We start from the raw sequence: 27,814 nt of genomic DNA on the forward strand, positions 1-27,814 counted from the left end.
AGTCACTTTAAGCTAGCCTTAACCTATGGAAAACCTTGACACTTTAGTGTCTGATCAACGTCCTTTTTGGGTGCTTTATTCCCCACCAATAGGACATAGGCTATAAATGGCCCCGCCCCCGCGGCTTCCCTTCAGCTTTCAACTGTCTCCAAACTGTTGTGATCACCTCGTGTTTGTTGTGTTTTTGCACCTGTGTGTGCTCTTTGTGTATTGAGATGGCTTCTGGGGCTGCAAAGAAGTCTCTGTTCTGGCCCGGGTGATGGGCATATGGATTGCCTCTATTGCCTTTACCCTCATCACTCTGCTGACTCTTGCAAGATCTGTAGAGGGTTTTCGCAAGACTCTTAAGGACCGCAATCGGCGGTTGGGTTGTTGGGGTTAATGAGGGCACCTACCCGGCCTCGGACGTGGGAAGGTCCGGAGCCTGTCCTCAGAGCAGCTTGTGCAGTCGGCAGAGCATCGCCAGGAGGCGTCAGCTGAGCCTCCGGCTAAGAAACCTCGTCCTGCTCCTGTGTCGGAGGTGGGGAAGAGCGGTAGATCCTCTTTGAGTAAGCAGCTGTCGAAGGGGGCTTCTTCGTCCAAGCATGGTCAGTTGGACAATTCCTGAGGGTCTGGTGGTAAGCCCGAGAAGTCGGCATCGCAGGAGAAGGCCAAGAAGGACTCTTCATCGAAGCACGCCTCTTTGGGGGACCGTCACATGGCATCCTCTAGCAGGGAGTACTCTAAGCACTGGTCTAGCGCTGCCAGTCCGGCCGGGTTGCCTGCAAAGTCCTCATTGACGGGGGTTCCGTTGTCGCCGGTTGTGTCATCGGCTACGGTGACGACTGTGTTGGATAAAGGCCTGATGCTTTTCTCGTCGTCTAGGATGGGCACGGACGGTTTGTTGCCGATGAGTGGGGCTTGGCAGTCTTCCGATTTAGACTCACTTCTGCTTGTCACCATTCTACATCAGGAAACGGCAGCTTTTTCAGTGTCCTCGGAGGTGGACGACGACCGGGAGCCAGTGTTGGGCCTGTCTGCCTTGGGACTGCAGAGTGTTGGACCGTCGACGTTGGGTGTGAGTGCTGGTCCTGCTAGTTACCCACTGCTGAACCTGCAGTCTATGCGATCGCTCCAGGTTCTGTCCACGCTGCAATCATTGCTAGGCCAGCTGGATGCGAGGTTGCCTCCGCTGAGTGGGGTCCCGGTGGGGCCTGTCGTGGACGCTGCTGGTGTTCTGCCGCTTTCGTCGGCCACTGCTGGGTTGCCGGTGCCGCAGCCTGTGAGTGAAGATCGTCCACGTTTGTACCCTGAGGAGGGTGAACTGCCGGAATCTGTGTCGGATAGTGTGCCGCAGGACATAATGTCTACTGGTTCATTGTCACCGACGAGGGACGATGCATGGGATACGGACGGGGAGGTGGAACAGCCTCTGAGTCCGGCTCAGCCTTCCCCTCCCGATGATGTTGGGGCATTCCACGCCATGATGGCGAAGGAGTGTGTGGAATTTGGGCTGACACCTGAGGTTCAACAGATGGAGTGTTTCCTGTTCGATCACATGAGCAAGCGACAGAAAGCGGTATTCTCCATGCCTATTCTCGACCACGTGTGGCAGGCGGGCTGCGCATGATCCGGCATCCCTTTTCGGAACCTGCTGTCAAAGGGAGGCTGGAAAAAAGTTTAAGGCCCCGAACTATACCCAAAAGTGCTTAGTGTCGCAGCCCACTCCTGAGTCTGTGGTGGTGTCGGCGGCGGCCAGCCCTAAAGCCCAGAGTCAGCACAAGTGTTACTCCTCCGGACAGTGAAGCAAGGAGACAGGATGGCGTCGGGAAGGTTTTGACTGTTGGGGTGACAACGGTGGAAGCGGCCAATTCCTTAGCGATCATGGCACGCTATGATCATGAGATGTGGCATCGGCTAGCACCTATTTTGGAACATCTGCCAGAGTAGCACCGCAAGACTGCCATGCTTTTGGTGCATGAAGGGGAGGAAGCTTCCAATCAGTATTAATATTGCTGTTGACCTAGCCAAGTCCGGCTTTAAGCAGATTAACAACGGCGTGGTGCTGCGTCGCCAAGCCTGGCTTAAGTGCACGCCCTTTTGCCTGGAGGTGCATTATAAGGTTCTGGACATGCCCTCTGAGGGGGAGCAGTTGTTTGGTGAGAAAATTGATGAGGCCCTCAAGGGGATGAAGGAAGACACGGCTAATTCATTGGGGGATTTGCCGAGTGGGCGCTCTTTTCGACCATTCCCGGGGGGCTTCGGGTAATGCCCAGTTTGCTTCGACCAGAGACCGGGGTTACGGTCAGTCAAGTTATTCCTCCCAGGGGTATCGGAGATCGGTGCAGAAGAGTCAGGAATTTCAGGCCCAGCAGAAAAGGGGTGCGCAGCGCTCCACCTCTAAGGGGCGGCAGGCTAAACCACAGCAATGACTGCCTTCAGGACAATCTGCTTGGGGGCAGGGTGGCGATGCACGAGTGGTGCAAAATTACATTGGACCGTTGGGTGTTGGACACGGTGCGTCTGGCCCACTCGCTGGAGTTTGTGTTCCATTCCTCCAGTGTATGCTTTGCAACATCACCTTCCCATCCTGCGGCAGGAGGTAGTTCTTATGCTACAGAAAGGGTCTATAGAATTGGTTCCGGTGGCAGAGAGGGCAAGGGGTCTATTCCCGCTACTTTGTAGTGCAGAAAGCCAGCGGCAAGTGGCGGCCCATACTGGCTCTTCGGGCGTTGAACAAGACTCTGCAACGCCTGAAGTTCAAGATGCTCACTCTTCAGGAAGTTATCCGGTCGGTACAGCCGAACGAGTTCCTGGCGTCTTGGGGTTTACAGGACGCATACTTCCACATTCCCATACGTCGACGGCACCGCAAGTTTCTGCGGTTTGTCGTAGGAGATCATTACCAGTTTTGGGTACTCCCGTTTGGTTTAAAGTCGTCCCAGGACATTTATGAAACCAGTGGTGGCATGTCTCTGACTGGAGGGTCATCACATATACCTGTATCTGGACGACTGGCTGGTGCGAGGCTCGATGCCAGGGGAGGCACAAGAAAGTCTAGGGGCTACAATGCAGCTGTTGCAACGGCTAGGCTTTGCCGTCAATTTTGAGAAATCCTTTGTCGCCTTCCAAGGACTTGGTGTTTCTGGGGACAGAGTTTCGGGCTCAACTGGGACTTGTGAAGCCCTAGGGCGAGAGGGTCCTGAAGCTCCTGCAAAGGGCAGCAGAGTGGAAGATCGGCACAAGGGTGTCGGTCCGGACCTACATGTCGCTGCTTTGGGCCATGGCGTCCTGCATTCCACTGTTGCCAAACTGTCGTCTCTTCATGAGGCCGGTACAAGAGTTCCTCGCGGACCGGTGGGCTCTGTCGCGGCTCTTGGTTAGACAATTTGGTGATCGACAGCACTCTGGTGGAGGCTCTATTCGCTGGTGGCAGTGCTCGGACAATCTGGTTCAGGGCATGCCGTTACTGGAACCAGAGTTCCAATTTACGATTGTGGCGGATGCCTCTCAGACGGGGTGGGGGTCGCATCTCGGCGGCTCCCAAGTCCAAGGCATGTCGTCTCGGGTGGAGGCTCGGTTCCACATAAATGTCCTAGAGTTGAGAGCGGTTCATTGGGCCCTCAAATCGTTTCCACCGTGCATACGCGGTTCGGTGGTGAGGGTTTTGACAGACAATACCACCACAAAATTTTATCTCCGGAAGCAGCGGAGCACGCATTCCAGGGAGCTGTCGAAGGAAGCACAGGAACTTTGGCATTTGGGCTCTGTTGCACAATATTGGCATTGTGGCTTTTAATCTGCTGAGTGTTGAATGTGCAGGCAGATGCACTCGGCAGGATGTAGGTCAGCTGTACGAATGGCAGCTGAAGGAGCAGCAGGTGTCCTTGATCTTCTGGAAGTGGGGACATCCTCCGTTGGCTCTCTTTGCAACAATGGAGAACAAACAGTACAGGGAGTTCGCCAGCAGGTGGGCTCACCCTGAGTCTCTGGGGCATGCGTTCTCGTTCCCGTGGACAGGCCGGTTCGCGTATGCCTTTCCTCCATTTCTGCTCATCCAACTGACCCTCCAGCGGATTTGGAGATACCCATGCCATGTGATTCTGGTGGCTCTGTTCTGGGCAGGCAGCCGTGGTTCTCGGATCTCCTTCATCTGTCGGTTGGAAACAAGGCCAGACCTTCTGTCTCAGGACAAGGGCGCGGTCTGGAACCAGATAGGGATCCCTCAGCCTGACGGCTTGGCTCCTGACTACTCCGAGTTTGGCCTGCTAAGGGTTGCCAGTGTCTGTCGCCGGATTTTGGAGGCGGCAAGAGCACCGTCCATGAATGTCTCCTGTGCATGTAAATGGAAAAGGTATTGTGTGTGGTGTAAGGGCCAGCCAGGGGTGGACCCTTTGAACTTTTCCCCTGAACAAGTTCTTCCCTACCTGTTGCAGTTGGCAAAAAGGGGACTGGCGTTCTCATCCATTAAGGTACACTTGGCAGCGATTTCTACATTTACTCTGAGGCGACATGCGGCTCCTCTGTTTAGTGATCACCTAATCAAGCATTTCTTGAAGGGTTTGTTTTGAATTTTTCCTCCGGTCAAGAAGTTTGCGGCGATGTGGAGCCTCAATGTGGTGCTTTCAGGTCTGATGAGACCGCCTTTTGAGCCGCTGTCGACGGCTCCTTTGCAGTTTGTCATGGAAGGTGGCTTTTCTGGTGGCCATTACTTCGGCCAGGAGGCTATCAGAGTTGCAAGCATTGGTGGTGAACCCCCCTCTCCCCTCATACTTGAGGTTCTTGAAGGACAAGGTTGTGTTGGCTACCAATCCGCACTTTATTCCTAAGGTGCCAACGATATTTCACAAATTCTCCTATTGTTTTGCCCTCGTTTTTTGCTTCAGCATCCACGCCTGCAGAACGGGCTCTGCGTTCGCTAGACGTAAAGAGGGCATTGAAGTTTTATTTGAATCGTACTCATGATTTCAGGTAATCTAAAGAGCTATTTGTGGCTTATGGGCTGTACATCAAGGGACGGGGAATATCCAAACAAGGACTGTCTCGTTGGGTGTCCTCTGCGATTTCGTTCTGCCACACTAAAGCTGGGAAGCCTTTGGGAAGGACTCCGAAGGCACACTCAATGAGGTCTATGGCTTCGTCGGCAGCATTATGGTCGGGGATTCCGCTGGTGAACATTTTTTCAGGTGGCCTCCTGGGCGGTGCCGCATACCTTTACCTGGAATTACTGTCTGGGCCAGCAGCATGTTGATGATGTGCAGGTGGGATGGGCGGTCCTGCAACACCTATTTCCATAGTGTAAGCCCTGCATCTTTGGGGTGTTTATTGTTTGAACTTGATCACTGTATAGGTTTATTGGTCTCATGTATGTGATTCTGTTTTCTGTATTGGTTAGCCTTTACACTCTACCATGCATGATTGGTACTGCTGTGTAGTCTCTTCACAGCATGTGAATCCATGAAAGATCAAATGCTGGAGAAGGGAGTAGTTTCTTACCTGTAACTCAATTTCTCCAGTGTTGGTATCTTTCATGGATTCACATGCGCCTTCCGCCGCCCCTGCAGGCAAACCTGGTTTGGGTTCCCTCTACTTTGGAGGTTAAAATCTGAAGGGAAGCTGCGGGGGCAGGGCTATTTATAGCCCTTGTCCTATTAGTGGGGACTGAAGCACCCAAAAAGGACTTTGATAGGACACTAAAGTGTCAGGTTTTCCATAGGAAAACGCTAGGTTAAAGTGACCGAGGTTCCCAGCCTGACGGGGAATATTCACAGCATGTGAATCCATGAAAGATACCGACGCTGGAGAAATTGTTATAGGTAAGAAACTACTCCCTTCATTGCACCCGTGAGTAAAGTGCTGAGAAGAAACTTGGCGAATGTAGAACAATCTGGCAAAGAAACAAACTGTGGAGAAGCCCTGGATGAAACTAGAAGAGCCTTGAGACCATGAATAGTCCAAACCATGATTACTCCATGGAGGAGATTGCCCCTGAGATTTGTAGTCCTTTAGAGGTTAGGTTTAGTTAAGACTGGAGAACATTTCTTTGTGGGAACATAGAATTAGCAATCAGGCTAAATAGGTTAAGAGTAGGTTTTGGACTTAGTTGGCAATCACTTTTGGATTTAATTTGATTAGTCTAATGTGTCCCTGGCAAGATGGGAACTTAATTAGGTTCGAGACTTTTATGTACTCTGGAACCAGCATCCCAATGCTCTGAGAAGCTGGAAAACCTCAGTTTGTGTTGTCCCATCCTTGACACTTTTTGAAAGATTTACTCTTTACTATTTCTATCTTATCCCCCTAGTTCCTGTGAGTGGGTGGTTTTTCCATAAAATCCGCTAATAATTAACAAAACATCCTGATCCCACAAATAACATCGCTATCATTTCTCAGCATCCTTGCAGTTCTCACTCGTCAAATGCCCGAAAAAAGGATAACATTCCCATTCCCAAAGCCGGTTGTTAATCTCCACGAAGTACCCATTTGACACTGCCCATTGAAGCTTCCTTAATGGAATGTGGCAATGCTCATCTGAATAGTGTTTCTTTGCTCTGTTTTTAAGTTCACCTGAATACATAGATGCAACGCTGTGCTGATCTAATCATTCGAATTGTTGAACTGAGAAACTAAGCCTTCTCAGTCACACATCGCACACTAAAGAGGGATTATGATGTAAATGCATGTAGTTTGACAGTAACATTTTCTAGTACATCTATTGAGAGCATAGCTCCACTAAAGATCCGCAAAGCCAAACAGTCCCACCTGAACTCGTGGTTCACCCCGCAGCTCAACGCTCTGCGCAAAGAAAAGCGCAAGGCCGAAGCCCTTTTGAAAAGTCACCCCAGCGCAGCCAATAAAGCCTCCCTTCTGATCACCTCTCAATTATAATGAGGCCATATTTCAAGCCAAAAAGGAGACATACAATTCACGCATATCCCAGGCAGAATCGAACACTAGAGAATTATTCAAAATCCTCAAAGGGTTAGAATCTCCCTCACCTGTCCCGGACACGTGCACCAAGGACAACACCTGGTGCAACAATATACAAAATGCCCTTCTTAACAAAATATCCACCTTGCAATCCAAAATCAACGCCAAACAAAATACCCCCCACACCCCTATATTTAGCAATACCAGGCCACCGAAAATAACTATCCCCGACTCCCCTGTGCCGTTCAGCTTCACACCGCTCACCGTTCTGGAGGTTGAAAAAATCATCTGTAACTTAAAACCTTCGAACTGCCAAGGGGACGCTTGTCCAGCCCCGATCATTAAGGACTCGGCTCATGACCTCGCTCCTTTTATCACCACTTTTATCAACGCCTCCTTTCAATTGGGAGTGGTCCCCAATAGCCTGAAGGATGCATGGGTTATCCCTCTCCTAAAAAAAAAAACACCTTAGACCCGGAGGCTCCAACCAACTACAGGCCCATCACAATGGTCCCATTTCTGCTAAAAATCCTAGATAGAGCAGCCTATCTTCAGATACAGAACTATCTGGAATCAAACAACCTATTAGGCACGAGACAATCCGGCTTCAGACCTAAGCACAGTATGGAGGCAGCCCTCCACGATCTCAAAACCCAAATTGAGGATCTCAAAGACAAAGGTAAACTAGCCCTGTTACTACTATTAGACTTATCTGCTGCCTTTGATCTGGTTAATCACCAAATCCTCTGTCACCACCTGAAAACAGCAGCTCACTTCTCCGACATGGCCACAAACTGTATTCAATCCTTCCTGGAAAATAGACAGATGAGGGTATTCTCGCCCACCTCCTCCGCTGACCCTGCACCAGTCCCTTGCGGGGTCCCCCAAGGATCGTGTGTATCCCCTACCCTTTACAATGTATTTACTAAACCCTTATTTGATGTGCTTGACTATCTGGGTGTCACCTACACGAATCATGCGGATGACACCCAGATACTCATCCCCATCTCGGGTGATTACACAGTAGATTCGAAAGCCTTAAATGACGTTTACCATGTCATTCAAACATGGATGGCCCAACATGAGCTCTGTCTGAATGACGACAAGACAGAGCTCCTCATCCTAGGTACACAGCAAAGACTAAACCAGTTGAACCCTATGGTTCAGCTCCTTTAACATTGATGGAAATCTAATAAAAGTCTCCAAAGATACCAAACGCTTGGAATCTACCTCGATTCCACCCTCTCCCTTCACAGACAGACAAATGCAGTTGCGGCTGCCGCCTATACCTGCAAGCTGATCTCAGCATGTCGCCCTTTTCTTTCCACTCACAACTGTACTACCCTTGCTAGGACCCTGATCATGTCCAAGCTGGACTACTGCAATGCATTGTACCAGGGCACTAATCAGGGTAACCTAGACAAGCTCCAGATCATACAAAATAACGCCATCAGGGCAGCCCTCAATATCCCCAGATCGGCACACATTTCGGATACCAGGAAGAACCTTCATCGGTTGGCAGTCACCCAAAGGATCTCACTAAAATCGCTTGTCCTAACCTACAAATGCATGAATAACCTGGCCCCCACTTATCTCTCCTCACGATTCACGCTGCACACCCCAGTTCGCTCACTTAGATCTACCCTGAACCAGAACCTACTGATACCTAGATACAAGCTCCAAACAGCTGGTGGATCCAGCTTCCCAGTCCTGGCAGCCAAACTGTGGAATGCTGTCCCCTTGACTATCAGAAATCTCCCCTCCCTCAACCTATTCAAACACTGAGCCAAATGTTGGCTAGTCACCGCCAATGCCCAAGCTACACTCTGAAAACGTGATGCGACAACCCATTTATGGCTGTACTATTTGACAACCCATGGATTGTTGTACTACTTACCTATGCCCCCTATTTCTATGCTATATCTAATGATTGATATATAATCACTGTATGTAATTTATGTAACCATTGCTTTTAAGATATGCGCCCGGTAGCCTCCGGGTCTGGTCTGCGCTATACAAATAAAATAAATATAACTAAATACATAAACTAGGGAGCTTGGTTGAAGTAGACTTTCTTGCATATGAGATGTTGCTGAACAGTGCAACCGGTTACAGAACATTTCTTGTCAAATGCAACTTGCAGAGGGACAGAAATAAAGTTACAGAGCTACTAGCCAGCCATGAAGTCACTCGCCACCACCCTGCTGTACATTGAAACAGCACACCATTGCTTACTCCAAAAGAGTCCAATAACACTAGCTGGTGGCGTTGGCAAATTGTGCACCCTTTCACTTGTTTCCCAAATCATTCCCAGGTTTGTGTAGAAGCATTTTGGGAGCTTGCAAATGCCATGGGAAGATGGCATTCATAATAGAATGTTGATATTTATTAAAAACCTGTGTTCAAAATGGTATTAACCATTTTTACAGAATAACATTTTTGCCCATGTTCTCCCTGCTTTTTTTCCTGAAAACCTATAGCTGGGTTTGGGGTATGTATATAGAAGGGGGCAGTGCGCAGAGAGGAAAGGAGAGGTGCGGGGGGGGGGGCGGCCAATCCTGGCCTTTTTGCTGATTAAAGTAGTAAAATCAAATTTATGTTGGCAAAATCTTCATGGAGCCTTTTAAAGTTGTAAGTGATCCATGCTCTGTAATAAGACGTTTTTTACTGTTATGATCGTTTTCATCTTTTTTGCTGCAAAAGGGGCAACGTCTCGCAAAATGGGTTGTTAAAGGTCTGACAAATCTGTTTGTAGTTATTGCTTAAATCTTGCTTTTTTAAATCCTTAATTTTAGTCGGGGGATGGGATCCAATTCACCCGCACGCACCACATTGTCCGGAAGACTACTTTGTATGACATGGATGTTGACCCCAGCTGGAAGTATGCAGCGATTGGATGCCAAGACCGTAACATAAGGTTAGTCTGAGTTTGATTGAGTGGCGTCCACCCAATGGAGACCCCCGCCCCCTTGAGTTCTAAGGTGTGGAAGAGAAGCAGGCTTCCTTTGATCACGTTCCCTTTGGCCATCCTAGTAGTGCCTATCTGTAGGGCCCAATTTACTTCCCCAATGCTCCTCCATCCAGCTAACTGCTATTTACACGATCAGATTGCAAATTCAGTTTTAACCTACGTTGCCGCAAGTCAAACTGCACCTTTTATACCCTGTTAATGACTATGAATAGGAGCTATGTATTTGTATCCCTTCAGATTGGGGGGGGGGGGAACACAATTCCAGAGTCATACTTTGTGTTCATATGTGCTGGCAAGCAAATTGCTTTAACGTGACATGGATATGCCCCAGTTTTCTGCATGTCGTAGCTCATGTGGCCATTTAATCCGATCATCTTTTTCTTCTATTTATTTTTTTTTGTTTGACTTTTTGATGCAGGTCTAATGGTCTACCTTTCTTTGTACTTAACCAATGATTGGATTTTGTTTGTGTTGCTTAGGGTATTCAACATCAGCAGTGGGAAACAGAAGAAATTGTATAAAGGCTCTCAAAGTGAAGATGGCACCCTCATTAAAGTAAGCTCAATTGTAATGAACGGTAAAGAATGCCATTAATAATTTCTCGACCCAAATAGGACTTTTTGGTTTAATGTGATCTTAGCTAATATATGTATGTTCCTGTGGTTTGGTGCCTCAAATTGTTAAATGTGTTCAGTTTTGTTATTAAGGGCATTCTGAGTTGCATCATCTGCTCTCATTGGTGCTGTATGATCTCCATTTCTGACACCCTCGCCTGTAACATGTTGCATGAGTCCTAATCTTTGGACTTTGAAAATGACCACACGTACCCGGAGTTCCTCAGGGTGTACTGTGTATGGCTTACATATGTATGTAGCCTTGCATTGTTTGCTGCACTGGATAGTGTCCGCTTTATCAGTTTCAGAGTTCATCTGCGCTCCCAGTGTGGCAATGCTGAGCAGGATCCTGCAGGTTTCCATTGTTAATATGAGGGAAGGAATTTGACATGGTTATGGCATATGACCATGGCTTTGTGCAACTGAGATCTTGCAGGCCTGAGGCTGATAGGACCAATTGAACTGTTGGAATCCGCACCCAAGACTTTCTTGTGGAGAGGCCCTCAAAATCTGAATTGGACGGCTGCCAACAAGTTTGGATTATTGCAATCTTGGCATTCTGGCTCAAGATTCTTACCCACCTATTCACCTTAAAAGTGGAGGGTTTGTTGTAGTTCATTGGTAAAAGAGTTGCAGTACAGGAATAGACCGACTTAAAGATGGAGTCTGAAAAAACGTCTGCTGGATTCTACAGCCTTCCAAAGCACTTCGAACGCCAAAGCGCTTGTCACAATGGCCTCAAGAACACATCAACTCTCAAACATTTCAAGAGTTTATAGTACAGTTTAGTTTAGTAGAGTTTTTGAGAAGGTGTTCATATAGGGCCATCCATCTCGTCTCCCTTGGACTATTCTCTCAATAGCCCAGGCATACCTAAACCCCAAGCTGGCCACTAGAGCTTGGTAACCCCCCACTGTGTAGGATCTAGTTGGCTACTTGTGAAGGCCTAAAGGTGGACACCTTATCCATATGGCTTTCTCTCTGAATATCTAGATCGATACTAACCTGGGTTGCACACACAATATTAAGAAGGGGTGCATTTTAATCCACAAGGTTTTGCTTAGCCTTATCCTTTCGTTCCCTTGTACTCCTCACCCTGATTATCTCCCCTTCCTTTCCCTTCCTTCTATTCTCCTCCCACTCTCCTGTGTTTCTACCTCTGTCCCTCCAATGCTCCGCCATCTCCTGTAACACTCACCCCTCTACTACTCTACACTGCCCGCTGTACAACTTCTAATAGATTGTCATCCACCGGATTCCTCATCTTAGATAAATTCTGCGGCAGCAGCATGATTTGGCAAATGTTTTGTCCAGTAAGCGAGCTGTGGGCCATCTGCATAGAGTCTCCCTCAACAATCATCTGCCGCTGCTCTGGACGTGATGTCTATGTTGATACAAATAGCTGGCACTGTGCCATGTGACCTCAGTTCCTTGCAACGATAGGAAAACCTCTCCCCTCTGAGAAGCTACATCTTTTAGAAGTACTCCAAAAATGTGCTAGAATGTATATGCCAAAGCCTTCAGGCTTTAAGCTCTAAGGATTGGAATGGTAAAATGTTGCTCACTAATCCGCACAGGCTATGCTTTTTGTGTCTTGGCATCGATCATGAGACAGCTGACTGGGGTTCGTGCCCATCCATGCCGCAAAATGACTTGAAGAGGCTTTCAAAGAAGCTTGGACTATCTTCCTCGAAGTCTTGAGTACTACGCCCTCGAAGGTATGGCCTTCAGATGAAAATGGATGGAGTTAACTGAGCGGCTTTCTGATAAGAGTTGAGAACACAGGAGAGCTCACTCCTGAAGTGAATTCCCATCACTCATCTTCGAAGATCCCAATCATCAAAATCCTTACTGAAAAGGCAAGTATGGTTCCCATCTAAATTCGATTCTGTAGAGAAGGGGGAACAGTTTAGACTGAAAATGCTGGATGTGTAATCAGCCCCATCAGCTTCTTCTAAGGTACATAAAGGGTCTGAGCCCACTGCGTGAGTCAAAGCTGGCAGGCAACCAAAGACTAGCTGATTGTGCCAAAAGGCCTGAGCATGATGCCCGAGAGACCTCCAAAGACCCCCATTGTCAATGGCCATGTCGGTAGCCGTGCTTTTAGAAGCCGACGCAGCGCACTTTTCGAGTGGCCCATTGCCATAGAAGACCCATCAGTACTGCGCTACGCGCCTAGGTCGTGTGAAGACCTAGTCCTCCTTTGAGAGAATTTATGAAGATGAGGGCGATTAAGTACCTTTTGGGTAGGAACCCATGAGGCAAAGAAATCCTACTGGAGAGCTGTTCTCGGAGGAGACCATGTTATAAGACCTGACTGCTGATCTCCGTGGGGCAAGTGGGCTGGACATTTAAAGATAGCTGGCCTGGTGAAGCTGCAATATTCTAAGGCAGCTGTAAAGTCCCCGAGTTCAGCAATTCAGCAGTGGGTGTCTCAACTGCCTTCTGTAAAGTAGCTCAACTTGCAGGGTTACCCCTTAAATATATTGGGGTACCCCTAATCATGCTCACACCAGAGTTAAATGCACCCCTCTAGGGAATTAAGGCCACGAGTCTTCAGCTTGCAAGGATAACGAACTTTAATCTGTACAAAGATGAGGATGGGGGGGCACAGGACTCTGCACCCCTCACCCCCCGACCAGCATTCTGTCTTCCGTGGCTGGCTCCTGCAGACTGATGGCAAGCAGGCGCCTTATATACTGTTCAACTTGGTTACTGGATACTGGCATAGCTCATCCAAAACTGTTCTTCCTTAAAAGGGATGCTGCAGTCTCCCTTTTTGCATAGCCAGGTTACAAACTACTTAACATACTGCTGCCTCTGCAGGAATACATTGTAGCTCCTGTTTTTAGTAACATTTTCTATATTATAAACATTTATATATAAACACACCATCCTGCCATACTCTCAACACTTCACTCCATATTCTCATATTTTATCTGGTCCAGTAATTCTCCTCAAACAGCTTCTTTCCATAGTACTATGTATGTCGTGCATTGAATCTTTTAGTCTCCATTGGCTTTTGATGGACAGGAAACGGCTGCTGAGTTACCTTGTGCTCTCGCAGGCAATTTCTGTAGTCTTATTTTTAGCACAGGCTGCAGTCACTGTGCTTTGAGAAAGGCTAACTACAATTTAACAGTTTTACAAATGTATTCAGCTAAATAGTTATTTTCACCTTTATATTTAAATACAAACTATTTTCATTTCGTGGCTGGCCACCACTGTAATTTTTTTTGCATGGAAAAAAGCTAAAAAGCTTTCTCAGTGCTGTAGTGCTTGCCGAAGTCTTGCCTAATTGTAAAGCACTTGAGGGGTGCAGGAAGGCGCTAGCTCCTCCCCAATACCTCTTCAACCTGCAAAAGATCCTTTCGTTGGTACAGGTCTTGCAACCAGTAGACGTTAGTCCCACTACAAGACACAGGACATTTTTTGCTCTACTACTGCTCCTCTCTCTGCCCTGCTGCTGCTCCTCTCTCTGCCCTGCTGCTGCTCCCCGCTTTGCTCTACTAGTGCCCTCCTCTTTCCTCTACTACTTCCCTCCCCGCTCTAGCTGCAGTGGCTCCCCTTGCCACCCATGCCTTCACTGGGTTCACTTTCTCACATACACACCCTACTCCTAACCTCAGTCTCTTCACATGCCATATATGCATTTACACCCAAGTACTACTTCCGCTCACCTTTCACACGCTTTTTACAATCTTCCTCCACGCATCGCTACAGTCCTTCCTCCAATTGGTGTCTGGTCTGCCGCCTCCACATTTGATCTCACTCGAACAATCTACAGGTTCCTGTGTCCTTGTTTATACTTCTCTTCTTGTTGGTCCTGAAGCCCACCTGGTTCCCTGGACCAATCTCCACCTTGTTTTCCCTCCGGTCCAGTAATACAGGTATAAAGTTTTGAAAGGCCTCTGAAGCCATACCCACTCCTCTACTATGGCTATTCCGGAGTTTGGTAATATGGACCCATAAGAAACATAATCATTACAAAAGTCTTTCTTCGCATGCCCTGGAGCTTCCTGGGTGCCTGTCTATCACACAGCGCTCCAGGGCCTTGCTGTTTACTGCTGGTTTACTCTCTGCTGGTTTTCCCATGCTCTCCAAGGACTTCTTAAGTTATGAAAGAGGAAAAATAACACTGGCCTGGACAAGGCATGGGGTGATAACAAGTGGTACTTGACATTTGCAGCCAGGCAAAAGTGAAGGGGATAGACTAGGGCCCTCTCAACTCTCACATCCCATGTCTGGGGCAGGCCTTTATTTGGCAAACCACTTGATAGGCCTCTTTCCTCTGGTTGAGAGGGGTGACCATCCAACTAACCAATCCACTAACAATCTCTTCTCTTTGCATACACCGCTCAAACTCTAACCAAACGCAGCCACAACTCTAATATGCAGCAATCTGCACAAACTTCACTACACTGCAACAACAAAACAAACCGCAAACAATAGACTTGCACAACAGCACACGATGACTACGGACTGCAAACACCCCAAGCCCAACCAACGGACCCACCGGGCTGAGGCTGCCAACAGCAGATCACTGCTCTCTTGCACTTTTCCAGCTTATTCCTACTAACTCACCCCCCCCCCCCCTCCCTCTTTCAGAGCCGCTAGAGCGCCATGGGACCACTCCGGTGGTGATAGTGCGTGGTATAAATATCTTTTAAAATTAACATTAACCTCTTGACAGGGCCACATACCTGACCCTGTCACATCTGCAATAAACCAAATATTCATATACCGGGGTAATAACTGCATTGTTCTCAATACCCTTGACACAATCTGATCAGCCTTCTCGCAAGCTGTCCCTTGACTGCACTGTCTGACGAGGTGAGCGCATTTGCACTGAGACGTACCAGCCGCTGATGGAGCCTGGGGACCTGGCTACCTACCCACACATTCTCACCAGATCCAAACGTGGCATAAAGACAGTGCTTTAACATAACTCCTCTTGCTTTTCACCTGTTGCCTGTTCCTCTGCCCGTATCCGGTCCCTTGGCTTTTGTTTTTTGTAGTTCGTCTTGCCAGGGCTTCTATACCTAAGAGTCTTGTTCCAGCGCTATATAAATAATACACATTTTAAAAAATTAAATTAAATGGGCAGCGTTTATATTTGGTTTCACTGCAGGAGGGTGATGCAAGGAGGAAGCAGGCGGAGGGACTTTGGGAAATCCCCCTTTCACTGTCTACATGTTGCACTTCGCAAAGCCCCTAATCTTAACTGGGGGAGCCTCTAATGTGATTTTGTTTTGTTCACACAAGGAAAGCGAACGCACTACTATGGAGGCTGCCTTTTACAAACGGAGTACATTCTAGTTACTCTGGGTTCAAACGGTTAGTTTCTGAAACGTCACCTCTCACTGTGCCACTTTCGATCAAGTCATTTATTTTCTAGTCTGTGCTTTTAAACAAACTGCACGTTGCTTGCATCTTTGGTATTCGTTTTTAAACCCTAAATGGGTTCATTCTTGTTAAAGTAAAAAAGAACACTACCGGATTAGAGCCACTGTTTGCATGTTATTCCCAGTTGCTCTTCTGGTGAAATTCTTCACACGAGTTGGTGACTTAAACGGATCTGTTTTGCTGTAAGAAATCCATAATCATGACATTAAATTGCCTTATCCATGGCCATTAACACCGTGCATACAGAGTTTCCTTTAACATCTGATGCCATGGCTGCGCCAAGATTTGCTTACAGTGCCTTTCTCTCGAAGCTTTCCAGGTGCCAATGAAAGCGGCACGTTAGCAAGTTAGCTAGGAGCCATAACTGGACACGCGTCAGAAGTTCCATGTCTGATACTGGATATGCTGACTAATGGGAGGGATGGAGGGAGGGAGGAGTAAAATGTGAGCAAAATAAGTTCATTTTTCCTTCACCTTTTACTACTTCCCTAGGTTTCAGCAGATAACTTTGTTTTGAGCTTTTAACGTTGCCTTCGTCTACTTGGCCTTTTGTATTTGACTTGAAATGCAGCGTATAGGGCATTTGTATTACATAGAACATGAAATGGTAGAGCCATGGTTTCTTGTTTGATGGGAAAGCATCTCATCTCGGGAGAAAGTTAATCTGAAATGTTCTGTATGCAGTGATGGAATGGCCTAGAAAAAATAATCTGATCCGTGATTCCCATTGCGCCAAAGAAGGCTTACACGGACAGATGGCTTCATGGAGGATTTGTAAAAAAAAAAAAGAGCTGTCAAGTTGACCCGATTGGAGAACTCTCAGGTTAACATGGAGAATATTTTGAAGTAGTTGTATAACCAAATATGTAGATTTTATTTTTGATTGGAAACCGGCTAGTTTCTTTTATCAAACCACATTCATACATGAAAGCAACGAAAGCGTGGAGCCTGGTGTTATTTCAGATATGGAAACATGATTGGGCCAGGTTGTTGCAGTAGGTGTCGGCAGTGATGCTGTTAATCAAATGTCTAGAAGATTAGACCCCATTACATTTTGCAACCGGTACTTTATTTGCGTCGGGTTTTTGACTCTCTAGTGTTTCAGTTGTGGCAGAATTTGCCTTGGCCTGATTCCTCCTTTAAAAAGGCTCAAATTGGATGAATGTCTTTTACAGATCTTAAGAGGAAGCTGCCTGACTTCTTTCAGTTTTTTCGGTCTTAATATTAAGATTCAGGCCTCCAATTTCTGGATTCCTGTCAGGCTATGGCTGCGCTGTTCTTTGTGTCCTTGTTCATTGTTCTACTTGTGTGTGACTTGAGGTGGGGTAGTTGTTTCTGGCATTCGTTGTTGGGGAAGGTTTTCTTTTTCCTGCTCGCTTCCCACACGTGTCGTCCTTTCTTTTTGCTTGCTTTGGATCCTGTCCTGGCTTTCTGGAGTTAAGTAAAGCTGTCTGCTTGCGCGTTCTTATGGGAAAACGGATTAGTCCCCAACACCATCCGTCCTGAGACACTAGGTCTCGCTTTGTGAATTTCTTGTTACAATTGCGCACACCACCTTACCGTGAAGTGCAGTTAGGATGCTTTGTAGCCTTATGGCTTTTTATATAATGGCATTTTCGTTACTTTTACAATGTGCCTAAGACGAGCTGGAGGCGGCAGTGATATGTTTACCCTTTTTGGAACATTTTACTAGTGCACTTCTGCATTTACAGCAGGTGGCTAGCAGCACCCTGACATGGCAGTCCCGGAAAGTATTTATTTATTTTTGGGCCATATTCGTTGGCTTTCTTAAATTAGGAAATTCCTTTGTGGAGTGCCATTTCCTGGGGCAAACTGACTTTTGTGTTCTAAAGAGCAGTTTGTGTGTGGTCAGTGGGGGCTGGGATGGTCTACTCTCAATCCACATCCATGCTGTCAGAATGTCTGTTATTGGACGGATGTGGCTATCCATGATTGGCTATCCACTGCCTATTTGAATGGTGGGCTTGGGCATGCTCCCAGTCCAAATCTTGGATAAAAGGAGAGATCCTGCTACCATTCGACAGATCGTTGGTGGAGCAAAGACCTGTACAAAGAATTGTAGTCTGCTGATGACGACTCCTGACACTGACCAGCATAAACAAGTGCTGTCCTGGTGAAGCACTGCTCCTCTGTCTTGATGTCAAGAAGACCCTGGTCAGTGCTTTGGCCTCTGACCAGTAGTAACAACCATTCCCAACCGCTAATCGAGGATCTGTGTCTCACTGAGCCTTCGTAAGTGTCCCAGGACAGCCAGTGTACTGACAAGCTCTCCCCCGGGTTACCTTGCTGCAGCCTTCTCGGGTGTATTCTTGGAACTTGGAGGATCTTCAATTTGTGTAACAAGACACCTGATCTTGCATTTTCGGCCTTCTTGCATGAACGGACTGTACAGGGCCTGCTCCTTTGTTCGTGCATTGAAGATGGCCTGTCACTGCCTGACTGTGACCACTCCCATTACAAAGCCCCTTCGATCCCTGAAGGTGTCCTGAAGTAGGCTGCTCTTCAGAAGTCTTCATCTATCTTTTAGGTGGTCTACTGGAAGCTGTTTGGAATAAATTCCTAGGCACAGCGATAGACAAAGTAAATGCTAATGTCAAAAGTGACCCCCCACCCCCCTGCCTGCACCCATGGCACTTGGGCCTTCCTTCACTGCACCATAAATGGTGTCCAGTACGGGTTTTGCAACACCAGCAGTGGTGTCTGGCGAAATCTGAGTTGGGGGAGGGAGGGGCAGTGTGCCTGCCCTCCCCGGGCCCCCCATTCTCCATAGTGTCAAGTCCGGTCCCTAAATCACGCTTTTATGACATTTGTCGGTAGATGTCTGATCAAATATCCATTCCTAGTAATATCCCAAGACCTGGGATTGAGTGATTTTACTTACTTGAACTTTCTTGAACTTTTTTCACTTATTAATCATAACCACTGGCACTACCAATCTCTTCATAAACCTACCTGTGGAGTATCTACTTTGGAACTGGTATTTGGACAACAGGATCAACCATATATGGATTGTACTTTATAATAGCTAGAGAAGCTGTTCTATAATTATACTGAAGTGTTCTTTATATTTCTAATACATCCAGGTACTTGACTGTTTCTCATTGGTCAGTGAAGCAAATGCTATTTTATTTCTCCGAAGGCTGAATGTACACATCTGTTTTATTAGTGTTTGACCATATTTGACTTGAGTTTTTACTTGATTAATGTGTTTTAAAGGTCTAATAAACTATTGCATATTTATATACTTACCTGTCTAGCTTGAATTATTGGTGTTTGTCTGTGTGGACTAATTGTAGCCCTGGATCACATTCTCGCTCTCTCAGACCAAGCCATGACTGCTCCGCTACCGTACCTTGATTGGGTTTGGCTGACCTGTGTCTCCCTGTTCATAATTGGCTGCCCCCGACACCCACCCCCTTCCCCCACCCCCGGGATAATTGTGGAAATCTATCTTAACATTAGTCCCCTTCATGTCGAAGATGGACGTTTTATTCTTTCACAATTCTACTCTCCTTGTCAAAGGTTGTGTGATTGACAGTACATACTAATTTCTCTGCTTTAGATTGGATGTGACTGGCAATTCGTAAAACCAAATCTAATGAATGGTAGTGTCTAAATCCTTGAATTGAACAATGCCTTGTATGGCTTTGCCGAAACCTTACTATTCAAAGTAATTTCTTACTGTAATTTCACCTGTTTTACCTTCAGGTTCAGACAGACCCTTCAGGCCTCTACATTGCCACCAGCTGCTCCGATAAAAACCTGTGCATCTTTGACTTCTATTCAGGGGAATGTGTGGCCACTATGTTTGGGCACTCTGGTAAGTCAGTTAAACCTACTCATGGCAGCTGTTCCCTTTGTCACATAATACAAAGTCCTCAATCCAACTGTCTCGTTTCTCAATTACTTTTCTAGAGGAGGTTGTATACTATATTCGCCCATTTAAAAAAAAAAGGCCTATGTTAAAGGGGACCGAATTAAAACATTGGTGCTAGGAACTGAAAATTCAAATGAACAAGATTTTGAGGTTTTATACTTCCTGTTTTCTGTGCAACAGGTCTGTTAATTTTATGGAAACACCCGTAACTCTTCCATTGTTGTTGCCTTATCGACCTTGCACAACTGTAATCGAAAAAGCAGACACTCTAAACCTGTATCCCAAATCACCTCCATCCAGGTTTGGAAATGGGGGGGGGGGGACAAAGAAGATACATGAACCGCCGTACCATATACTAGAGAGCTGCTACACTGATATTGCAATCAACCTCTCGCTGCTAAACTTCCAGCAGAAAAAGGCCACATGCCATTGAAGCTCTGTAGGCCAATCGAGTTCTCTGAAGGCCTAAAAGCTTACTATAAGACTGGTATATGTACCTAATTTTTAAAATGAGAACCTACATCATGTCTTTACATTTTTTTTGAAAAACCATTGCATTTGATAAACTAGTGCTGAGTAAAAAGAAAAGCTGTTTTAAAAAAATAAGATTGTATGCTCTGAAATATATTTTGGATTGTAAGCGTGTTATCGGATGTGCACGATGTTCCTGAGAGTTGCTACTCCAAATTTGGGAACAAGCATCCGTACGGAGCATTGCAACCGTGTACAAGTGTAAATGAAAATGCTAAGCAACACCACTGACTGCTCTGTCTGCACGGGGAAGATATTGACCATGGTCTGGTGCTTGCTTTAATGAAGGGAGAGTAATGGATCTTGAGGGTGAGGCAGGGTTTACTCTTCCTGACCCCTCCTTACCCACTTGAAGGCATGCCGTGTACTTGGCTTACTTTGCCTGTATGCCATCATACCACCCTGACGTATCAGAATTACAGACCCCTCCCTCCCCCCAACAATGGTGTCTGAAGAAGGATCTGCCAACCCAACAGCTCAGCCTTGGTATGGAAGATTGCCGTAGTCACCAGAATGGCGCATCAAGTTGAAAGGGTGTGGTCCAGGTACGAAGGACCAAGTCCTCCCTATTTGGGTCATGCAGGAAAGATGGCTGGCTGTTGGCAGGTTATACTATTGATGGTGTCACTAGCCTTAACAGAGGGCACACTACACTTCATAGGTCTGTGTTGCTGCCAGCTGAATCCTTAATGATATGTTGAAATATTTCTGGGCTTAAAGAGATCTTGGCTGTCAGATTAGTCGAAAAGCCACGTTGCAGTCCTGAGGGGAAATAAAGTTCAATTTCCACCACTCTATGGCTAGGTGGCACCAGGGAAATGCCTCGAGGGAGCGGGGGGTGCTATGTTTTAAATGTAAAAGGAAGGACACAGTAACTCCTTCACTCAAGCGGTTCTAAGCAGAGACACCGGCTAGAGGAATGAGTTTTAAGCACTTCCATGACCCTCTGCAGCTTCTCAAGCACTGGCACGAAGCAATGAAAAGGATTGGATTGTATCTTTTATTAGCTTGCCAAACCTTTATTGTATAGTCTAACAGAATGAGCAGTCAGTGGATGAAAAATCTGCAACTCTGGAAGGTAAAGTGAGACTGGAGCAGCAAACAGTTTGTAACAGTGCAAAATGGCGAATGTGAAGGTGAAAGCCAACATACGCTAAAACGGCTTAGCCTGCAGAGGTTTAATCTTGAACAGAGCAGAGGGAGCCAGATGCATGTTATGAGCCTGCATTAAGAGTTTGAGAGTGGTGCTGTGTCAGGATTTGCTGCTCTGTAGATTCAGAACCTACTAGATGTGCAGGAGGACCCCACCATTATATAACCACTGTCATTGAGTGAAGATAAAGATCACCAACAAGATCACCACGCGTGAATATCCAGGGTGGCACACAGTGGGCTCAGGGAGAGAATATTGAATGCAGCTACGGAAAAGATGAACTCTGAAATTCAAGCAGATCCACATCTTCCCAGATCTGGTGGCAGAAACCATCAAAATAAGACATGGGGAATTCATCAGAGAGGCGCTTATCAGATTTGGCTACCGACATGGACATGCAAGAAGCCACAGCAAGAAATGGCTGAGACTTATTAAAGTTAAGATATTGGAATGTTGGCCAATCTATTGCAGACAATGGCTGACTAAGCCTCCTGCCCCAACTTCCCACTATTTTCCTTACTTTACATGTTTTTAACTAAGTATTCCACTCTCATTGTGTGGAGTCTTGTGACAGTGTTGCCTCATGTCTCCGGCAATTGCCATGTGGCAACGTCTCCTAGTCCCTGTTAAATTGTTAAACCTATGAACTTGGAATTCAGCATTAATGATTAAGCTATACTTGAAAATGTGTGTCTCTATGCTTAAAGATCCACTCTCATGGTGCCTGTAGTAAAGCGGAAAATACCAATACCCTTTGTTTGGTTTGATATCCTCTACCATCTCTACCTTTTTTTGTTGTTTTTTGAGTGTGATTTGTATCTCGTGTGTAGTGTTAACTTTTGATATTTTAATCTGCATTGTGTAACTGTCTTCAACTAAATATGGGCTCATACTCTTCCCCCACAGTTGTGACCCATTACTTGTAAAGTCCCACTAACCTCAGTCCGTATTTGTTTGAATAGTTTGACTTTTGATGATACCACGAGCAATAGAAGGCATTTTGTGTTTTTAGAGATTGTTACCGGTATGAAGTTCACAAATGACTGCAAGCACCTGATCACGGTCTCAGGAGATAGGTAAGAAGTCTGATATTCTACTTTAATTGTGATTCAAAATGGACCCCATGGCCATCCCTTTTCCATGGCTTTGTAATGTTCAGTGGCTATTTATTGTTATGAACAAGGTTTCATTAGTATCACACTACGTCTCTTTGCGGGATAACTACAGATTAAAACAATTGTGTAGACCTCAATTTGTGAATGAACAATCAACGATTGAAATAATTGAGACCGAAATACATTGCACAAAATTCAAAGATAGAAAATTGGCAATTTTGGACTAGCCTTCAAGTAGTGAGGGATGAAAGGTGTGGGGGGGGGCTGCATTGAGGCAGAGGAATCAATTTTTTACATTTTAGCAAACCAAGTGGAGGGAGCCAGGCAGCGTAAGGAATGTTTGAGGGAGAACTGGTAAACAGGGTGGTCTTTCCTCATAAACATTTCAAAAACAATATAACATTCTATGTGGTAGAATTTGGGGACAAACTATTTTGGATTCCCTATTTTCACTGTAGAAACAATGACGCCACCCGCCCGTACGCCAATGTGAAACCTACGTTTCACACAACACTTTCGTGCCATACATTTGAGTCCTTGGAGTTGCATCTTGTTCAATTTCAGACTAACAAACTTGGTATTTTGACAGAGCCTATATATGTATGCACCGGTTTTACATTGTTTTGGTTTCTTCTCAAACAATGAGCTGTGTTGTCTGCAGGTAGTGTTCGGTGCTTCTTCTGTATGGGAAGTACTGGCAAACTTGTTCTTCAGGGGTACAGCTTCTCGATCATCTGACCACCAGACTTGCATCACCTGTCTTGGGTTTATGCACCCAGGCTTTGTTCACATCTCTTGGTGTAGACTGGAAGCAGAGCAGGGGTTGATCTCATTGGGGGTAGTCATCAAGTATCGGGAGGTGAGAGGGGGTATCAGGGTAAACAGTATGCTAAAGAGAACCTTTACACCTTTTCGCAACAGCAAGCGTGTAGTCCTAGATTAGGTAAAACCAGTAATGGGGAGCAAGGAAGGCTTTAAAGGCTAGTTGGGAATATTTATGCGGTGGGTGCATTGCTGCCTTCTGTTTTACTTCTGGAAGTGAAGAACATTGCCTTTGGGATCACTGGGCTTGGGCACAGTCTAGTACAACGTCTTCCATATTGGTAAACCTATTCCACTGAGGGAAGTCTGTAAAACCGTCATTTGGTGGACGCAAGCACTTTGATTTTTCTAGAAGCCCTGCAGTGCAACATCATATACCAGCTTGCATTGTTTGGCCATTACTGAATAATAAATGTGGTTTGGAATTGACAACTCCTGTCAAACTCTCCTGTTCAGTGTATGTGGTAATCAGCATTGCAAAGGGAATCTGTTACTATTTTATGCTCATGCTTTATAAAAATGAAACCTATGTGGCAGTCTAGTGGGTTTAAAGGAATGTGCATCTTCTGTGAAAGCGTTCACACATTGCTATCTCCTTGGTCTAGCTGCACATTTGTCTGGCGATTGAGCTCTGAGATGACCATCTGCATGCGCCAGCGACTGGCAGAGATGAAACAGCGAGTCAAGTTAACCGATAAATCGCCAGCGCACAAGACAACTGGCATCAGGTAAGGAATGTCCAGACAGGCAGAAGCCAATCAAAGCAGCAAACTCTGGCATTAGTTTTCTGAACCTTGGAGAACAGCAAAAGACTTGTAAAAGTGTTTATTGGCCCCAAAAAGGGGCACTCCAATAGGGTCCTACAAGGAGACATTTTATAGTTCATCTTTCTCGCTGTCCTGTGAGATTTTCCAAGCTAACATATAACTGAAAAAAACTCCATTAGTATGTGGTGCATATATAATGCATTTTGCACTAATTGTTATCTTTGTCCAACTATTTACTGCTTGTTTTACTTCCTCTCATTGGTGTCTTGTTTTCTCAGTCTATATTTACTTTTCACTTTCTGCCTAGTTACCCTTGTTTCTTTGGATGTATTCCTCTTCATCTCAAAACTTTATAACTGGAATCATTTCCATTTATTTTCTAAAATTGTTTTTTGCTTTACCCTGATTGTGAAATGCTGGAGTCCCTAACCATGTTATAAGATTCTATAGATGTTTACATGTGAGCCTCATTAGAACAGCTAAGTAAAAGGAAAGCTTAGTTCTGTCAATGAGCAAATTACCTGTCGATCAATGACTATTTTTCATTGGTTTCGTTTTTATGGAAATTAGCATTTTTCCTCTGTTGCAATCTGAAATCCAAATATCTTATTCCCAAGATTCGAAATTGCAGGGAGCTATTTAGCTTAGTCTACGAGCGCCTGGTTAGCTTGAAACCAACAGTTACCAGGAGCTACTTTTGGCTCCCAGCCCAGCTGGTGCCTTACAAACGTGCATATGACATTAACTTTGAGAGTGTTCCTGATGAAGAATTGACACATCTAGTATACATTTAAAAAACAAAAAATTGATCATGCATAATGTTTCTCTTCTGTAGACGTTGTGGTGCGCTTTATACTCGCTCCCGTTTCCGCAGTGGTAGTTCTGGACTACTGGGTGATTAATGCCCGACACCCAGGATATGGTGGTCACTCCTGAGTGAATCTTCATTTCGAAACCCTGTATTCATGCTGCATTTGATGCACCCTTCTCAAAGTCCTGGATGTAGAGAGGTGGTGACCTGGCTTTGCACTCTGTGGAGCAGTCGAGGAATTGTTTAGTTTTTGCTGGTGCTGTCCAGTTCTCCTGGGAGCGGTAGCAGATCCACTTGTGACTATTCAAATTGTGATACTTGGACAGCAACTGCAGGACCATGAAGGTGGGGACTGAGCTAGTGGATTGAACTTCCTCTGGAACTAGAGTAGGGCATGGCATTTGTTTCGAAAGTACAAATAACAGATTCTCTGGAATGATCATGACACTTCTACCTGGACCTGTGAGAAAAGAAAACGTGGTCCGTCTAGATGGAGCCTGCTACCAGTATGCCTGCAGGTTGTCTGTTATGAGTGAGTGGGATATATACGTGACTCTGGTAAGCATTAATGGAGGATTGTAAATATGATCGCACTTTATTGCAATGTCGCTCCCCAAAATGTTGATTGCTCTTGTGTTACAGATCATAAATTTACTGAAGTTGCATATCTGGGATGGGTGAGCCATCAGATTGCATTTAACCTTCCACAGAGCACACACCAAAAGGGTGTCTGCGAAAGAAGCTAACACAAAGGTGGCATGTTGGTGGTTATAGACTTTTATTTGTGCATAAAAGGTCCTCACTGTCCCTATCTTTTACGAGTGGTTTCCCTGCCTCAAAACTAATATAAAAGGGTCCACCATAATGTGTCTCAAATTAAACTCCACCGTCCTGTGTCGCAGCCTACCTATCCCTCACACTACAACTAAAGGATAACAGAGTTCCTTCTTCAGGGGAATGGCTCCCTTCGCCTGTTGATCGGATAGCACCCAAAAGAATTTTCTCTTACAACAAAATTGCCAGGGCGAATACTCCCTTCCCCCTGGCTTACATGTTTCATACAGCCTTTATACAATTCCATGTCGGGGGGGAATGGCTCTCTTCTCCTGGTGTAGATCTATAATTTGCAATAAAAACCAGGGGGAATGTCTCCCTTCCCCTGGCGTCTCCAGCAAAACTCCTAATTCAGGGCACAGTTCTTTCTCACACTTCAGCTTGATGTACACTCTGCCTCGCTGGTTTTTTGTTGGCAAAGTCCCAAATTATTCTTTGTTGATCACTGGACCTGATGCTGTCACTGTGACAAAGTTCTCCTTGTTTGTTCAGTTTCCTTTTGTTGGGGTCGCAGACCCTTCTCTGATGTCAGCTCTTTTCCACTGCGATAAGGAAGATTTCCTCTACTATTAGTATTTGCTTTCAGGTACCAGACACCTCTTGTTATATCCATTAGCGGGCTCCCCACTACCAAGGCGAGAGAGCGCTCCGTGAACCAGCCTCCCCTCTATCCTCGTGTCCCCTTTGGGTCTCCTGTACCTCATGTTACTTTGTGTGGGAATGTGGTACGTCACTAGGACCTCCTGGGACCATGGGTCTCTAGTTCACTGCCATTGCTCCATTGGCCTGCCAGTACTTCTCCCGTCTGTTCCGCGGCTCTGCTCACCTGCTCGGTCTTCTGCTCGGTCTTCTGCTCGGGTTTGCTCCTGCAGAACCTGTGGAGGACTCCCACGTCACTTCACCGGTGTCCTCTTCCTTCCAGTTTTTCGGCAGTGACTGGATCTCCATAGCCTCGACACCTGCTGCCAGACACAGCTGCGCTTGACACAGCCTCGCTTGATACATCCGATAGTCCTTTACTTTGTATACCTTGTATGCAGTTCTTCCCATGTGGACTGTAAAAGCTCTTGGTTTCTGTTGATGATTTAATCCTCATGCTTCCTCGGGGCCACCTCGTACCAGCACAGTTAATTACCTTAATGTCTCCTATGCTCATCCTAATACTTTTGGTTTTAGTTTTGCTATGTTAAAACAATACATAGGCTCAAACTGATTCTGAGCAGTGGGGAGGGCTAGCGAATGTTGGCCAGTGACCATATTCAATGGGCTGTACCCCAGGTGATCGTCCTTGTCCCCAGAGGGATAGTACCTCCCCATGAGGTCCTCCTACTTTAAACCACCCCTAGGGGGACTATTGGGTAGCGGCCAGTGTTTTTGGCTCTGCTCGCCTACTGGGATATATTCCAAAGCTGCTTGTGTGTGCGCAAGTGCTGTGAAGTGCAGTCTGCAGACCTAGGAGCAACAGCAAGTGGCATAATCAACATCCTGTTCCCCTTTCCTACATACTGTATGGGTGTCCCCTGTGCGGGACAGAACTGGAGCATTTAGCACTGCAAGAATGCTTGATTTTAAATTTCAGACCTGTGCTTGGCCCATGGTCGTGGGGCATGGCTCGTTCCTTTTTTTGCGTGGACTGGAATGGTTGACCTTATCTCTCCTTTTTTGGTACACTTTCCCCTATTTATTTCAATTTTCTTCTGTGCTTCTACTCGCCCTCGGGCGCTGACGGTCCTCCAGCACATGTCAGTCCATGTGGGCTTCTCTGTGTGCCTCCACGACAGTCCTTTTGCGGCGTCGGACCCTCACGCATGGAGGGTCTTGGCTCTGATCATCAGTGGGACAGCTGTGTTGCATGTGGGGTGCTTATACCATGCTTTTTTCCAGGTACCCTCCAGACCATTTGAAGGCCTTCATGTCATTGAAGAGCAGGGGTGTTGCTAGGTCTGGAAAAGATCTGGGGCTAAGCTAATGTTGGGACTGTCA

General features: G+C 46.2%; 1 protein-coding gene across 4 annotated transcripts in view; it reads left to right on the top strand.

Annotated features, from left to right (window-relative positions):
• MAPKBP1 (mitogen-activated protein kinase binding protein 1) overlaps positions 1-27,814 on the top strand; it is a 787,404-nt gene that overhangs the window by 572,829 nt on the left and 186,761 nt on the right. For all 4 annotated transcript variants that reach the window (XM_069638801.1, XM_069638804.1, XM_069638802.1 and 1 more), the window contains 5 exons: positions 9,705-9,826; positions 10,360-10,435; positions 19,630-19,741; positions 22,495-22,558; positions 24,025-24,147. In XM_069638801.1, coding sequence (XP_069494902.1) covers positions 9,705-9,826; positions 10,360-10,435; positions 19,630-19,741; positions 22,495-22,558; positions 24,025-24,147 — 497 coding nt within the window. The remainder of the gene's footprint in view (positions 1-9,704; positions 9,827-10,359; positions 10,436-19,629; positions 19,742-22,494; positions 22,559-24,024; positions 24,148-27,814) is intronic.

This window comes from Ambystoma mexicanum, chromosome 14 (genome assembly GCF_040938575.1).
Source record: "Ambystoma mexicanum isolate Mex_15411 chromosome 14, UKY_AmexF1_1, whole genome shotgun sequence".
Taxonomy (NCBI): domain Eukaryota; kingdom Metazoa; phylum Chordata; class Amphibia; order Caudata; family Ambystomatidae; genus Ambystoma; species Ambystoma mexicanum.